The sequence below is a fragment of the Leptodactylus fuscus genome, chromosome 5, assembly GCF_031893055.1.
Source record: "Leptodactylus fuscus isolate aLepFus1 chromosome 5, aLepFus1.hap2, whole genome shotgun sequence".
In the NCBI taxonomy this organism is placed as follows: domain Eukaryota; kingdom Metazoa; phylum Chordata; class Amphibia; order Anura; family Leptodactylidae; genus Leptodactylus; species Leptodactylus fuscus.
In genome coordinates, this window is record NC_134269.1 from 7,010,007 (window position 1) to 7,027,956 (window position 17,950).

A 17,950-nucleotide genomic window follows, 5' to 3' on the forward strand; every position below is an offset into this window, starting at 1 on the left:
TAGCGCCAACATATTCTGCAGCACTGTACAATTTATAGGGTTCAGATACAGACATACATAACAAAGAACGTCATTTCAAACAATGGGACTGAGGGCCCTGCTCAAAAGAGCTTACAATCTATGAGGTAGAGGGGGTGACACAAGAGGCAGCAGGGGCGGCATTGCTTATACAGTGTTCAGACAATTTTGTGCATTAGGAATTGTGATAGGCCTGTCTGAAAAGATGCGTCTTTAGTTTGCGTTTGAAACTGTAGAAGTTGGGAGTTAATCTTATTGTCCGGGGTAGAGCATTCCAGAGAAGTGGTGCAGCTCAGGAGAAGTCTTGTATACGAGCATGGGAGGTTCTGATAATAGAGGATGTAAGTGTTAGATCATTGAGTGAGCGGAGAACACGGGTTGGGCGGTATGGACCCTTAGTAGAGCCACCGCCAACTCCGTTATGTTTTTGTTTTTTTTCTATTTTTGACCCACTGCCACCAATTTTCTTTTACTATTCCTGTACTGTGACATCATAGTGTCATAGCACAGGGATTGCTCATAGCTGGACCAACACTGCTATTATAAGCGGAGATCCTGCTTTCACAGTGGAGCCAATAGCAACAGCAGCACTCCTGTGATTGGCTCACACAAGCGTCAGGTTTTTCTACAGTATGTTTTATACCAATTAAGGGTCCATTCACACGGCGTAACGTGGTGCTCATTTGGTTCTTATTTTTACGCCGAGCGCCACGTTACGGTAGCGTGTACGCCGCGTTTGTGCTGCGTGTTTTACGGTTCGTGTTTACGGCCGCGTTTTCAAATTTCAGGGGTGTCATTTATCTCAAAATAGTTGGATAATGATTCCGCAATCTGTCTAACTGTGTCTGGATTGTCTAAGAGGGACTCGTTCAGTCTCCAGGTCCATTGTTTACTTGGAAGTTCCGGGAGAGAAAAAGTCATAGTTACGGGAGCGTGATCGGAGATGCTTATGCAGCCTTTTTTGGATTTAATGATTTGCGGTAGCAGGGAGATATGGGAGAAAATATGATCCAATCTCTGGTACGAGTTGTTAGGAGGGGAAAATAAATTAAAATCTTTTTCGGATGGATTATAGAACCTCCATGAGTCCCGCAGGTGGAGATCCTGTATGGCTATTCGAAGGCGTCCTAAGGCACTTTGGGAAATAGCTGACTTCCCAGTTGAAGTGTCCATCAACGGGTTGAGAGCAATGTTTAGATCACCCCCTAGGATTATTTCTCCCTCCACAAAGCATGACAATGTTTGGAGGGTATCAATAAGCCAAGAGACTTGTTTATTAGGAGCATACACCGTGGCTATGGTAACTTTTCTAGAGGCTAGGAAACCTTTTAAGAACAAAAATCGACCCTCTGAGTCCGAATGTTGACTTGTGATGGAGAGAGGGCAAGAGTTTTTGATTGCAATTGCTACTCCTTTGGAATTGGAGGACAGACTATTTGAATAAAACCATTTTGTGTACATAGATTTTGGTGGTTTCGGGTTTTTTTCTTGCGTATAATGAGTTTCCTGCAACAGTAGGATATCAGAGGCCAGACTTTTGCATACATCTATGACCCATCGCCTTTTCTGTGGAGAGTGGAGACCTTTCACATTCAAAGATGTGATCGTGAGGTTCTTAGGGGTATCACCCTGTTTGGGAGGGGGAGACATGCTGTCTAAGAGTTATATAAGCTATTCAATAACTATAAACGACCTTAGAAAAAATGTAAAAATCTATAAAAAAGGAGGAGGGGGGAAGGGGAAAGAGAGTCTGAACAAGGGTTGGTGTTAGTCCGTACCGTAAGGATGAAGAAAATTCTGTAGAGAGTGGAGAAAAAGGGTGGAGGGAGGGAAGGGTAGGTAGGGAGTTAAGGCTAGGAGTGGAGAGAAGCGATCCCTACGAGTTGCCCACAATTAGCCCACCCCTCGGATCAGGAGACACGAGTAGTAGGCCGTTAGGGCCCCTCCAGGGATCTGCTATATTCACAATACAATGACAAGTGAACTGGGTAGGGTGTGGAGAAAATTTCCTGATTGGTGTTGTGCCCCAATTTCCCTGTCTTGAATCGGTTAGCATCTTCAAAAGAAACACTCTAAAGCATGCAATAACACATGGTAAAGGGTACCGGGCAGAGTAAGTAGACATACTAAGTACAAGTAACTAAGTCATAACTATAAACCGTTATATGAGTCCTTGATAACCACTAAAACAAGCTATGCATAACATAAGTCACTGACGATAAGCAACCAAAATATGGAGGAGTCATTCAATAAGCGCTCACAGTCCCTGATTTGGGTAGAGGACGGTTTCGCTCACAAGGTCGCTTGACGCAGTTTTGAAATGGCTTTCCTCATTCTTGGCAATCTGGAATTCCCCTCTGACCAGGAGGAAAGAGGAGGTAGATCAGGTATCGGTGCGATATCCGCTGTGGGTAGCCATGACTGGATAGGGACCGGATCAATATCCAAGATTTGCCAAATTGGAGACAGGTCTTCAGGTGAGTGAACAACAAACCTTTTGCCCCTTAAAAGAACTGCCAGTCCAAAAGGGTACATCCATGCATATTGAATATTTCGTGATCTAAGGATTTCCAATAGTGGTTTCAAAAGCCGGCGCTTTGCCAAAATGGAGGGTGCTGTGTCTTGATATAGGGATATTTCAGTATCCTCGTAGGTAATTTTATCTTTGTCCCTGGCTGCTGACAAGATCGTTGCAGTGTCCACATAAGGCAAGAGACCGCAAATGACATCCCTCGGCGGTTGCCCCGTTTCGGTTTTGGTCTTAGGGCTCTGTGAATCCTCTCTATCACTATAGAGGTGGCTCTCTCTTGTCCCAACTGATCTGAAAAAAGACTGGTGGCCATCTTAGATAGTTCATCTGGCATTATAGACTCCGGTAGGCCTTTTATTCTAATGTTTCTCCTCCTAGAGCGGTTTTCTTGATCTTCTACCCACAATAATGATTTATCTAGGAGGTCTTTATGTCTCTGAAATTGATTGGCCACAGCATCAGTGTGGGACCGTACAGCTGTGTATGCCTGTTCTAGGACCTGAACTCTCTGTCCTACAGACTGAATTTCGCTTTTTATCTCCGCCACCGCATGTGCCAGTGCTTTTTGTAGAAAAGTCTTAGACATTTGGACAGGCCCGCTATCACCTACTTCAGTGTCTGCAGTGCCATCTTCTTCTGAGTCGTCCATATACTCCCGGCCTGCTCTGTGCTCCGGCGCCATCTTGCGATCGCTTCTCGGAGGGGTAAGTGCTTTCTTTCTCAAAAAAACGCTGCATATCGCCTTGTTTGCTCGTCTTAGGGGTGCTTGGACCTTCTAGAAAGCGATCTCTGCCATTTTTACCCACGTTGGGTCGCTGAAAACTGCTTTATACAGGGAAAGTTAGGGCACCTTGCGGAGGAGCTCAGTGTCTTGCGTCCTTCGCCAAGGCTCTGCCCCAAAAAAGCATCAGGATTTTGTGATTTTGAGTTTCATCTATTCCATCCAGTTTAAAAGACCAGATTGACCATTTTCTGCATAGCTCTCTTGATCTCGTTGTTCCTCAGGCTGTAGATAATGGGATTCATCAATGGGGTCACTATGAGGTATAACAGGGATCTGTACTTGCTTGTATTGGATGTGCCCTCATCGGGTGGGGCCACGTACAGATGTGTCCTTCCTTCCTTCTGTTACATTTGTGTCCAGACCCAGAATCTGGACTGCAGATTGCACCGCTAAGGGGACAGGGACTTTCCCTGACACTACGGCGGCTAGCTAGGCCCTTCCTGCGGGTGGTGGTCAGCTGTTCCCAAGCTAGCCTTGGCCCCGACAACTCCTGGCTCTCTAACACAAAGGCCTAGCCGACAGATAGGGCGAGAGCTACAAGAGAGTTAGGGACTAGGGATACTAAGGTGGTCACCCCTACAGAAACCAAGGTGCAGCTGCAGACAACAAACAGCATGGGATGTGCTGGACAACAGACAGACAGCACAACACAATAAACAACAAGAGAATGAGGAGAGGGACAGTGGAAAGGTGAGGAAAGGGTTACACAGGACTGGGGGAAAACAAACTAGAACCCAAACCTCAAACAACCAGATAGTGCCAGGAAAACAGAACTGATGGAAAGGGTAGCATTGAAGTGTGGAAGGAGAAACCAGACTCGCACACAAGGCAACACTCACACCACTTCCTAGTCAGTTGTAATTCCACCCAAACACTACTCCTCCCAGGGCCACAAATTCAGTTGGTAACCACGAAAACCGGCAACTAGTGAAGCCAGCCCTCCTCCTAATAAAGGCCCCAGAACCGTCCCATAAGATAATGACAACGACCAACACCTGAGGTTCGCTCTAGAGAACCACAAGTATACTCTGAAGGCCAATACCAAATGCACAAATAGATGGACCAACGGCAAGGAAACCACCAGAAGACCACAGAACACCAGACCAAATCCCCACCAGAAAAATACACAATTTTATTACAAGAATTCAGGTCGTGACACCTTCCTTCCTCCCTCCCTTCCTTCCTTTCCTCCTTCCTTCCTTCCTTCCTTCCTTCCTTCCTTCCTTCCTTCCTTCCTTCCTTCCTTCCTCCCTCCCTCCCTTCCTTCCTTCCTTCCTTCCTTCCTCCCTCCCTCCCTCCCTTCCTCCCTCCCTTCCTCCCTTCCTTCCTTCCTTCCTTCCTTCCTTCCTTCCTTCCTCCCTCCCTCCCTCCCTCCCTTCCTTCCTTCCTTCCTCCCTTCCTTCCTCCCTCCCTTCCTCCCTTCCTTCCTTCCTTCCTTCCTTCCTTCCTTCCTCCCTTCCTTCCTTCCTTCCTTCCTTCCTTCCTTTCTTCCTCCTTTCCTTCCTTCCTCCCTCCCTCCCTTCCTCCCTCCCTTCCTTCCTTCCTTCCTTCCTTCCTTCCTTCCTCCCTTCCTTCCTCCCTCCCTTCCTCCCTCCCTCCCTTCCTTCCTTCCTTCCTTCCTTCCTCCCTCCCTTCCTTCCTTCCTTCCTTCCTTCCTTTCTTCCTCCTTTCCTTCCTCCCTTCCTTCCTTCCTTCCATCCTTCCTTCCATCCTTCCTTCCTCCCTTCCTCCCTCCCTTCCTTCCTCCCTGCCTCCCTTCCTTCCTTCCCCCATATGACCCATTGAAATGAATGCAATCTGTTTTGAGCGCTCACATTCTGACACGTGTATACGTGCCAGAATGCGTGCCCATAAACTCTGTGTGAACTGGCCCTAAGGCCTTAAAACCCTGACCAAAAAACTCTGTGTGAACTTACCCTTAGAGTCTAGCTGACCTGGCTATTATGGGGTTATGCACGGATGATCAGTGTTGGAGATATGAAGATCGTGGTGGTTCAGTGGGCATATTTTTTGTGCCTAAGGTCATTTCTCCCTTTTGGTTATAGCTGGAGAGCGTCCTACTTAAGGTGGGGGTGCCTGATATTACTCTGACTCCAGCTTCTGTTCTGTTGTGGTTACCATCTGGGAATTGGTCGCCAGTAATGGGTGATCTTGCTACTCTTCTGATCCAAGTCGCTAAATCATTGATATCACTCAATTGGCTTAACATAGAACCCACTTCTGTGTCCAAATGGGTGAATAAGATGGATGAGATTGCCAGGCTTGAGGAATTATATATTTGAGAACTGCGTAAACACCAATCTTTTGTGGAGCTCTGGCACCCATTGTTTGAATTTAGAGGAAGCTTTAAACTCCCACAGGATACTCTTTCCTTCCTCCCTCTCCCTGTCAACTGGTCATAGATGTATCACCTGCTCCGGACGCTCACATGTCTAGATGCCTCACACGTAGAAGTATCGTATCTTGTTTCATCTCCCTTCCCTTTTTCACCCCTTCTTATTCCCTCTCCCTACATTGCTGAGCACCACCCCTCTATTTCCTTTTCTTGCCTCTTTCCTTTCTTGGTCGAGCTAAAGGTAGTAACACAGTTTGTATATTTGGATTTTCCCTCTGGACTTGGGGCCTTCGCTCCTAATCACCCATTTGCCTTTGTATTTATTGGCTCTTTACTCAGTGTAGTGGCCATGGACTTCCCCCACCACCATCCTTTTTGTTTATCATATTTTTGTATGTCCCATATCATTCTCTGTTACAAATCAAATCAAAAAGCTTTATTGGCACGTCTGAATATAGAATTAGCATTGCCAAAGCAAAGAGAGTAGTTGGGGGGCATGGAGTGGGTGGATGGGTGTGAGGGTGGATGGTTTGGGGATACAATAGTCCTTGGGGTCTCATCATTTGGGACATGTGGGTATGGGTGGGTGTCGGATGGGTGGGTGATTAGATGGGGTGTAACAATCCGTGGAGTCTCATCTTCCTCTTAGTTGGTGACAGCTGGACACGTATTGGACAGTGATCCCCTAGTGGCCTCTTCTTCTCCCAGTAAGATGTAGAGTTTGCTCTTCTCGTCTGCAGATATGAAGTCTGGGATGTGGGCTGAGAGTCTTTGGAAGTAGACGGCCCTCACAGCTCAGTATTTGGTGCAGTGTAGCAGGAAATGGTCCTCGTCTTCTAGGGCCCCTTGGCAGTGTTGTCTTTACCTCATTTGTCTTATTTTATGTTATCTTATTATATTTCATTGCACTGTAACTCAGTGTGGTATCGTATTCCATTTTATTTCTTTATTTTATGTTACTCTTTGTCTGACTTCCCTTACACATTGGAGTCTTTTACATGTTGCAGTTGTTAATTTGAGATTGCGCAACATTTCACGCTCTATTTCCATGTTGCAATTTGTACTTTTACCTTGTTTTTAATAAAAAGAGGTTTGGAAGAAATATTGATAGGATTTAGATTTCTTCTTTGTTCATCGAACAAAGGTACCCGCCCACTTGGTTAATACAAGATCATTTACATATCATGTTCCAGGGGCCATATCTTCTGCATGGGTGGATGTCATATTGGTCAGGAACCCAGCAGCATAGCACAATGTATGGAATTTATCATATTGTAATAATAATCCAGAGGGCCGGCGGCTGTAAGAAAATTAGGAAATAAAATTAGATTTAACCATGAATACCCTGGCCAGTATTAGACTGTAACACACTCACTGAGCTTGTTTTTTTTTTCTCTCTTTTCTTGCCATGCTAACAGCAGTTTTTCTATATTGGTTAACAAAAATGACCCAAAGACACTACTGCCAAAAAACCGCTTAACACAACTTTATATGTATTGGTTAACAAAGGACATGAAAAATTTTTTCACCATGGCAATGGCATGTTGTTAAAAAAAAATCAAATAAAAAAATATATTGTGCAAAAAAATAAAGACTCTTAACAAAATCAGAACTGAGTTTATCACCAAACTACGCAAAGAAATGACAAATATGTTGAAAAATAAGACTTAGGTTAAAAATTAGATTATTAGCAAGGAAAGGCTGAGCTGCCCCCTGTATGTGTAACACAGTAACAATTACATTCATACAGTTCAGTTCAGCTATTCGTCCTCCGCACTAACTTATGATTTTTCTGTCTACATGGATACAATGTCATTCTCCTATAATTCTATAATGTAATATCTCTGCCTGTTCGGGTCTCTCCACCACTCTCTGCTCGCACACTGCGGTGCAGGAGGCGACTTCAGTTTGACTCTTTGCTTAGAGTGTTTTTGTTGCTCTGTCTGAACACTGCTCTATTACCTCTGTAATTGCATTACCTCCACACCCATCTCCTGCACCTTGTTTCCCTCTGTTCTTCAAATAATCTTAGCCTTGCCTGTGTGATTGACAGGTTGTCTACCAATGAAGTCTCAGGCAAGTCCTGGACTTCAGGTCATCGGCCCACATAGGTTTGCTGGCTATTGTGACTATATCCTGTGACTTTGTCCCTGCTATGCTCTTCTTTCTGCTCCTATCGTATTACTGACCTCTGACCTTTGGCTTCTCTTGTGACTTCTCTTTTGGATTACAATTTTGTACTGCTTTGTCTCCCTGGTTTGGACCCTTGCCTTGCTGACTTCTCTTCTGTGTTTTTTTTCTCTTGTCTTGTTCTGACACTTATTTGAATGAAGGGGTCAACGCCAAGTTGCTCCTGGCGTTAGTAAAGCATGGCAAGTAGGTAAGGACAGGGACTGAGTCAAGTTTAGGACTCACTGTCTCGTTCTTTCCCTTTTTTCTTGTTTCAGCAGCAGCACTAACAAATTGCACAACTACCAATTACCTTACATATATACTGTGCTCCACTAGCCCTTCTCCTATAATTCTATACACTGTGCTCCACCAGTTCTCTCCTATAATTTTATATACTGTGCTCCACTAGTCCTCCTCCTATAATTCTATATACTGTGCTCCACTAGTCCTCCTCCTATAATTCTATATACTGTGCTCCACTAGTTCTCTCCTATAATTCTATATACTGTGCTCCACTAGTCCTCCTCCTATAATTCTATATACTGTGCTCCACTAGTCCTCTCCTATAATTCTATACACTGTGCTCCACTAGTCCTCTCCTATAATTCTATACACTGTGCTCCACTAGTCCTCTCCTATAATTCTATATACTGTGCTCCACTAGTCCTCCTCCTATAATTCTATATACTGTGCCCGACTAGTCTTCCTGCTATTTTAACACATTTCATTGTGACCATTTCAGTTCACACAAATAGGAAAGGTTTCGATTTCCTCCAAAACATAATTTTGGACAATTTAGATTGAGTCTGCCTCCTTATTAATTCCTTTGCTCATCTCTAGCACGGGCCAACACAATGACTAGGTGGTTGCACATAGACACATTAAATAAATGTTATATTGTAGTTGCCAATGTGATACAAAGTGAAACATAATGCAGTTACATATACATGTATTATTATACCTTTGGGTGACATATTTCATATTTTCAATCTGTTTTGACAGAGCCGACTCATCAGTTTCTGCATAGCTCTCTTCATCTCGTTGTTCCTCAGGCTGTAGATAATGGGATTCATCAATGGGGTCACTACGAGGTACAACAGGGATCTGTACTTGTTGATATTGGCCGAGCCCTCATCGGTTGAGCCCATGTATACTGTCATCAGGGTTCCATAATAGGCGCACACAGTGATCAGGTGGGAGCTACAAGTGGAAAAGGCTTTACTTCTACCATAAGCTGAAGAAATTTTAAGGATGGCAAAGAAAATAAAAAAGTATGTGATAATGATAAAAGCAAAAGGGACAAAAATTATTAAGACGCATAAAACAATGTCTAGCAACATCAAAATAGTAGTGTCTGATGTGGACAATTCCAATATTGGTCCAAGGTCACAGAAGAAATGGTCAATGGAATCCAAGCCACAGAAGTTATATTGGATAAGAACAATGAACTCACTAGATATTAGCACGATGACTAACAACCACGACCCAACAACAAGCAGGAGACAAAGATCTGGACTCACCAGTGAAGAATAACGTAATGGATGGCAAATGGCCAAATATCGATCATATGACATGACGGCAATAATGTAACATTGTACAAATCCAAACATACCAAATAAATACAACTGTATCATACAGCCCCAAAGAGACAAAACACCCTCCTCAACAAATATTATGTCCAACATCACGGGGACAATGCTGGTGGTGAGTAAGATATCGGCTGTGGATAAATGTTTCAGAAAGTAGAACATTGGGGTCTTCAAGTGGTCAATAGTGGTCACTAATAGGATGATGAGAAGGTTTCCGGCCAGTATAAATATGTAAGTCAAGAGGAACACGATGAATAGAAGAGGTTTGTATTTGTGTAGACCTCGGAATCCAAGAAGACGTATCTGAGTGACTTGTGTCTGGTTCTCCTCGCACATCATTAATATCTTGAAGATCCAAGAATGGTTTCTTCTAAAAATTGGAAATACTTAAACAGAAATGTATCTAAAATGCCCTGAAATGCATCACATGGAAATATATTAGATTGCACGGTATATTCTACTTACTAATTGTTACCCTTAGGAGAAGCTCACAAGAGGATTAGGGCACTATCAGCCGAGATGAGAGATACAGGCGTCGGGGCATCCTCTATGTAAATGGTGAAGCTCACAGATGTTGCGGTTTTTATAGTGTCAGGAAAACAAGGAAAATCCCCAAAGGATCTGGAAATAATGATCACAGTCAAGTGATTGAAGTGAACAGATGAGACTGGAGGGTTACAGTAATTGATAGGCTGTGCACGGTGTGAGGCTTGTTATGGTCCATTGTTCTACAGTATACAGTATATAGTATATGACATTCAGAATGAACAATAAATAATATTAATATTCAATAAATAATCATTACTCACCTTCCCTATTGACTCCAGATAGCCTAAGATCAGTAGTGCAAACTAAAAAACTGGTCAACAGCAGTGCACCAGAATCCCATCGAGGCATTCCACTCCAGATTAGGTCCAAATGAAGGGTCAGCTCGTTTTTTTTTTCCGCCAGTGGAAGTGAGTTGCTCCCATTTTAGTCAATGGGAGCCGGTTTTGGCAGCGGATTTGGAGGCATCAAAATCTGCTGCCAAAAAACTCCATGTGAATTGACCCTTAGAGAGAGGCCTCCTAGGAGTAGTCTCGTTCCACAAGTGATATATCCACCATGATAGAAAATGTCTTATTACTACCTGGTCAAACCCAATGGTCCAAATTTTTTCAGGGGTCGAGGTCTGCTAACCCTCCCCTTTTCCCTTTCTTTACTCATGAGTCATGACCATTCTGGTTTCACAACATAGAAACCTGGAGAGAATACCCCACCCCAAACACAGACAGACCCTGAACCGGTACAGACTGAGCGCCCACAACCTAGAGATAGAGACGGGGTGGCACAGGAAGATGTACAAGCCACGGGAGAACAGACTGTGCCAACACTGCGACCAAGGGGCCCTAGAAGACCAGACCCATTTCCTGCTACACTGCACCAAATACTCAGCTGTGAGGGCCGTCTACTACCAAAGACTCTCTGCCCACATCCCAGACTTTATATCTGCAGACGAGAAGAGGAAACTCTACATCCTACTGGGAGAAGAAGAGGCCACTGTGGAGATCGCTGCAAAATACGTGTCCAGCTGTCACCAAACCAGAGGAAGATGAGACACATGGACTATCAAACCCCCACCCCCCATGGACTATTAAACCACCCACCCACCACCCAAAAGACCCCACGGACTGTTATACCCCAAATCACCCATCCCGCTCCCCACCCTCCCACACAGCAGTCACCAAGAGGAAGATGAGACCCCACGGACTGTTATACCCCACCCCACCCCACCCCACCTCCCACTTTTCTAGCTTTGGCAATGCCAGATATCTATTTGGACGTGCCAATAAAGCTTGCTTGATTTGATTTGATAGGCACCATGCATGGCTATATGGAAAGCTAATATGGAGCACCATGGACCTTTTCCATCATCTACTATCAGAGGTATCAGATCATGAACACTAGTCAGCATGAAAGTGCGCAGTAGGGCTCATATAGTGATATATACCTTCTGAAGCACTGAAGTATCACACCACATAAGGAACCAGATTGCAAGCCAACTAACTCATCATCTGCTCTGCCCCATGCCCCCCATCTTTTTGCCCCCTCCACCCCCCACTTCTTCACCTCTCACATTGTTAATTTTTTTTTTTTTTTTTTTTTTTTTTTTTTAATTGAATTTTATCATATTTACCTTTAAGGATAAAACTTAATCAAAATGACTTTAAAAAAAAAATGGAAAAATAATTTGTTGTGTTTGCAATCCGGGGCTCTTGGTGAGGGATATTAAAAGTTGAACGTTTTTGGATTCATCAATGACAAATCTGGTAAGTAAGCAAATGCTCCAAAGTATTCCCCTATCTGACAAGATGCATGACGCAACGTTGTTGTAGTGCCATCCTGGGAAAATATTAAAGGGGTTATCCACTTTCTAATATTGGTGACCTATCTTTAGGATAAGTCATTGATATTAGCCCTGCGAGGATCCAACACAATCGGGACACATGCAGATCAGCCACTCCCTGTAAGGCTGGGTTCACATCTACCTCAGAATCTGACTCAAAAAACCGCCTCCTATTGACTTCAATGGGAGCTGTTCACTTCCTTCTTCCGCGAGCGGTTTTTTTCCCGCTCGTGGAAAAAAGCTAGCTGCCCTTTCTTGCTGCAGATTCCGCAACTGAATCAGCTGAGGACGTCCACGGCGCGACACTCCCTCTCAACTAGGTCCATTTGTTTAGGCCTATTCCGTAGTGGGATGCCGCCACTAACCGCGACAGTCGCGTTAGCTGATGGAATACCGCGATAGTCACGTTAGCTGAGGGAGGACTGGACTGGATTCTGAGGCAGATTTATGTGTCAAGAACCATTCCAAAACCCCCCGTATCAACCCAGTCTTAAGAGTAGGTTCACACAAGGTTTTTTGGATCGGATCCAAAAGCCAGGTAGCCGCCACTGAAAGCTGCTGCACTGCACCAGCATCTAGCTGCGCACTCCGCTCTGGATAAGGCTCAATGAATGGGCCTAGTCCAGAGGAGGGAGTGTCTTCAGGCCAAATCGTGAGGCGAAATGGCCTGAAGAATGAGCACCTCGCTTCTTTTTACATGCAGTGAAATAACAAATAAGAAACTAATTAGTAAAAGTATAAAGCTGTGGATGGTTTCCTTATACCAAATGGAAGTTCCTATAAATGGAGAGATAATGGAGTGGGAAGGGAAGGAAGGGGAGGAGAGGGGGGAGGTGGTGGTTTAGTATGGAGGAGTTAGGCTGGGTTCAAACAAGGTTTTTTGGTCAGGATTTTGACGGTAAAAAGAAGCGACATGCCCTTTCTTCAGGCGGTGGCTGATTCAGCCGCGAACTTCCATGGCACAACACTCCATCCCGTATCGGAATGCCGTGACTTGAAGCCGGTTCAATCTATGCAATGCACCGGCATCCAGTTGTGGCTAGCCATTCTCTGGACCGGATTCTGAGGCGGCCTCTGCGTCATAATCTGGTCCAAAAAAAACCCATGTGACCCCGGCCTTAGGTAATTAAAGGAATACGAGTGTAAAATGTGGTGAGATCAGGATAGGATACAAAGGGAGTAAGAAGCTGGAAGAAGAGGAAGTAAGAGAAGAGAGGAAGAAGAGAAGTGCAGAGGTTTACATAAAAAAGATTAATTTAGTCCCAGTAATCAAGCCAGGGTTGCACGTTTCTTGGAATTTGTGATGGGTTCTGTTTTTCCAACTCGAGAGTTCCTCATTGTGGGCGGTTTGAGATACTTTAGTAATCCATAATTGTTTAGTTTGATTCTCAGTCTGAAGCCAAAATTGTGGAGTAAGTAGTTTGGCCATTGCAGTCATAGGCATGACCAGATTTGACTTAGAAGTGTGATAGAGAAAGGATGTTTTAGGACTCGCTGGATAGTGGTCTGAACTAGAGATGAGCGAGTAGTGAAATATTCGAGATTCAATATTCGTTTCAAGTAGAGCCTCAGTATTCGACTGCTCAATCAAATATTGAATCCCATTATAGTCTATGGGAAAAAATGTTTGTTTCAGGGGAAACCACTATTCAACTAAAGGAGAGTCACCAAGTCCACGAGTAGCAGGAGGAGAGTGTTTAGGAGGAGCGCTGTGCAGTTAAAGTGCACGGACCCCATGGACTATGGGCCGGTTCACATTAGTGCTTGCCTCCCGCCCAGAAAGAGTCCACAGGAGGACCCCCCTCCGTGTGTTTGCAGCGCACTGCCTGCACGAAGCACAAGGAGCTCAGTATATGCTATGGGGTCCGTGTACTTAACTGTCCAGCACTTGCAGTTGCACTGATATTCCGTTTGGGGGTGTCCTCCTGCAGACTTCTTCCAGATGGGATGCAAGCGCTAAAGTGAACCGGCCCTTACTCGTCCTGCAGAACCAGCATTAGTTCTGTATAGCATTCGGCCAATAAATGCTGGTTCTAAATCAAATCTTTACTGCAAATAGGAGTAGTATTCGATAGAGTACGATTATTTCGAAAACCGCAGTATTCGTTTGAATACCTACTCGATCAAATACTACTCGCTCATCTCTAGTCTGGACGTCTTCCTAAAAAGGTTGGATGGCAGGGCGGAGCCACCAAATGTGCGATAACATTCCTTCCTGGGATATACAGTGCCAATAGACATTGGAGGATGATAGAAAATGTTGGAAAAGCCAAGAGGGAGAGCGGTACCATCTCATTAGTAGATCATACTGATTTTCTTGAGTTTGTACACATTGGGAATCATCATGAGCAGAAAGCAGGACTGCATCAATTTCTTTTTGTGAAAGAGTAACACTCAATTCGGATCCCCATGAAAAGAGAAAATCTGGTTTGAAGAATTCGGTTGGATGGACTTATTGATGCAAAATGGACAAAATCATCCACGCCTTAGGGGAACTGACGGGAAGGGCCTTCTCAATGGGAGTGAGATGCCTTTGGAATCCTTTCCATTGGAGAAGTGATTGGAAAACATGTTCTAGATTAGGGGTCGGCAGCCCCTGGAACGCGTGCCAAGAGTGGCACGGGAGGCATATCTTGCTGGCATGGCAGCCAGCCTGCAAACTTCAAGCATTAAATTATGAGAGAGCGTCCCTTCTCTGCTCTACTACAGCTGACGTATAGGACACGCCCCCTTCTCTCACTGCCCACCAATGAGAGTGAGCCTCTCACTGTACAGGATAAGGGCTTTCTGACCCTGCGGCTACACATGAGAAGCTCCTGCAATCTGCAGCCCTGAATAGGAGAGGAAGCTCCACTGAGCAAAGTGAAAGTAAAAACAACACCAGGTACATGTGAGTTACTAATACTAACTATTCGTAAGTAGAGATGAGCGAACACTAAAATGTTCGAGGTTCGAAATTCGATTCGAACAGCCGCTCACTGTTCGAGTGTTCGAATGGGTTTCGAACCCCATTATAGTCTATGGGGAACATAAACTCGTTAAGGGGGAAACCCAAATTCGTGTCTGGAGGGTCACCAAGTCCACTATGACACCCCAGGAAATGATGCCAACACCTCTGGAATGACACTGGGACAGCAGGGGAAGCATGTCTGGGGGCATAAAAGTCACTTTATTTCATGGAAATCCCTGTCAGTTTGCGATTTTCGCAAGCTAACTTTTCCCCATAGAAATGCATTGGCCAGTGCTGATTGGCCAGAGTACGGAACTCGACCAATCAGCGCTGGCTCTGCTGGAGGAGGCGGAGTCTAAGATAGCTCCACACCAGTCTCCATTCAGGTCCGACCTTAGACTCCGCCTCCTCCGGCAGAGCCAGCGCTGATTGGCCGAAGGCTGGCCAATGCATTCCTATGCGAATGCAGACTTAGCAGTGCTGAGTCAGTTTTGCTCAACTACACATCTGATGCACACTCGGCACTGCTACATCAGATGTAGCAATCTGATGTAGCAGAGCCGAGGGTGCACTAGAACCCCTGTGCAAACTCAGTTCACGCTAATAGAATGCATTGGCCAGCGCTGATTGGCCAATGCATTCTATTAGCCCGATGAAGTAGAGCTGAATGTGTGTGCTAAGCACACACATTCAGCACTGCTTCATCAAGCCAATACAATGCATTAGCCAGTGCTGATTGGCCAGAGTACGGAATTCGGCCAATCAGCGCTGGCTCTGCCGGAGGAGGCGGAGTCTAAGGTCGGACCTGAATGGAGACTGGTGTGGAGCGATCTTAGACTCCGCCTCCTCCAGCAGAGCCAGCGCTGATTGGTCGAGTTCCGTACTCTGGCCAATCAGCGCTGGCCAATGCATTCTATTAGCCCGATGAAGTAGAGCTGAATGTGTGTGCTTAGCACACACATTCAGCTCTACTTCATCAGGCTAATAGAATACATTGGCCAATCAGCGCTGGCCAATGCATTCTATTAGCTTGATGAAGCAGAGTGTGCACAAGGGTTCAAGCGCACCCTCGGCTCTGATGTAGCAGAGCTGAGGGTGCACAAGGGTTCAAGTGCACCCTCGGCTCTCCTACATCAGAGCCGAGGGTGCGCTTGAACCCTTGTGCAGCCTCGGCTCTGCTACATCAGAGCCGAGGGTGCGCTTGAACCCTTGTGCACACTCTGCTTCATCAAGCTAATAGAATGCATTGGCCAGCACTGATTGGCCAGAGTACGGAATTCGGCCAATCAGCGCTGGCCAATGCATCCCTATGGGAAAAAGTTTATCTCACAAAAATCACAATTACACACCCGATAGAGCCCCAAAAAGTTATTTTTAATAACATTCCCCCCTAAATAAAGGTTATCCCTAGCTATCCCTGCCTGTACAGCTATCCCTGTCTCATAGTCACAAAGTTCACATTCTCATATGACCCGGATTTGAAATCCACTATTCGTCTAAAATGGAGGTCACCTGATTTCGGCAGCCAATGACTTTTTCCAATTTTTTTCAATGCCCCCAGTGTCGTAGTTCCTGTCCCACCTCCCCTGCGCTGTTATTGGTGCAAAAAAGGCGCCAGGGAAGGTGGGAGGGGAATCGAATTTTGGCGCACTTTACCACGTGGTGTTCGATTCGATTCGAACATGGCGAACACCCTGATATCCGATCGAACATGTGTTCGATAGAACACTGTTCGCTCATCTCTATTCGTAAGTTAATGGGATATTGTCTCTCCTTAGGGAGAGACCGCCATGTAGGTGTGTGGAGTCTTATTAAGCCATTTAGGCTCCACTGTGAGGGATCATGGGAAGAATATGCAAATCTGTCTCACGAGATGTAAATCGGGGAGACAGTGCCTCAGTGAAGCTGCCCACTAGGGGAAGCTCCCTTTAATATCTTGCCCGACCTTCCCAGAGGCCTTTGCTGCACTGATGTGTCTCGGCTCGGCTGAGAGACTAACTTGGTAAAATCCCAAATCATTGCAGCAAAGGCCTCCGGGAAGGTCGGGCATGATGTTAAATTGAGCTCCCCCTAGTGGGCAGCATGACTGAGGCACTGTCTCCCCTATTTACATCTCGATAGACAGATTTGCATATTCTTCCCATAACTATTCTTATTAATGTCAGGTATTTAGGGTTGTTACTTTAGTTTTAGTAACTCCATGTGCTTCACATTAATAGCAATTAACCCCATCATGTCCCTCACATTAAACCCTGTGTGGCTCGCATAAGGGTTACTGATATGCGAGACATATGGGGGTAATAATAAAGAACCTATATAATGAAGATATTCACTTATTACCTCCATATGTCTCACATATCAGTGTCCCTTATGTAAAGCACACAGGGGTTAATGTGAGGGACATGATGGGGTTAACTGTAGAGATGAGCGAATGCCGTTTGATCGAATAGGTATGCAATCAAATATCAGGACAAATTCGTACCACCTCCCACCTTTCCTGGTACTTTTTTTGCACCAATAACTGTGCAGAGGAGGTGGGACAAGAACTATGACAATGTAGGCAGTGAAAAAATTTTGAAAAAAAACCCATTGGCTGCCGAAAACATGTGACCTCTGATTCATAAGAATAGTGTCTGCCATCTTTGTCTCATTTTCGTTTTGGAGTGATAGGGACAGATTGGTCTCAGGGCGATACAGTGCATACTAGCTTTGGTTAGGCAGGAAATAACAGCTCTTTTCAGAGATTAATTAATCTGCAAATCATGCAGCGTAGCAGCAGGGGACATGGGCAAGGACGTGGACGAGGATATCCAGCTGGGTATCCAGTCCACAGTCCAGGTACTGGAGAGGGGCTGCCGGCAGTGTCCCTCGTCAGTAGCAGCAGGGGACGTGGGCTAGGATGTGGATACCCAGCTGTATATCCAGTCCACAGTCCAGGTACTGGAGAGGGGCTGCCGGCAGCAGCAGGGGACATGGGCGAGGACGTGGATATCCAGTTGGGTATCCACTCCAGAGTCCAGGTACTGGAGAGAAGCTGCCCCAGAAGCAGCACCCAATTTACTCTTCCTCCTCATACTCCTCATCCTCCTCATTCTCCTCATCCTCCTCCTACAACCCCAGCCCCTACTCCTGAATGCTCAAGGGCCTGCAAAATATTTTTTTAGGGCTCACCCCTCCAAGGGCCTG

The 17,950-nt window shown here is 45.3% G+C and overlaps 1 protein-coding gene and 1 long non-coding RNA gene across 2 annotated transcripts in view; one reads left to right on the forward strand and one right to left on the reverse strand.

The window, feature by feature from the left end:
- Window positions 1-17,950, forward strand: part of LOC142202338 (uncharacterized) — a 150,650-nt gene that overhangs the window by 21,245 nt on the left and 111,455 nt on the right. The gene's annotated exons all lie outside the window — the stretch shown is intronic.
- On the reverse strand, window positions 8,817-9,767 carry LOC142202430 (olfactory receptor 1f45-like). The gene has a single exon (XM_075272533.1). It carries the CDS (start codon window positions 9,765-9,767, stop codon window positions 8,817-8,819), a length of 951 nt encoding a protein of 316 aa, XP_075128634.1.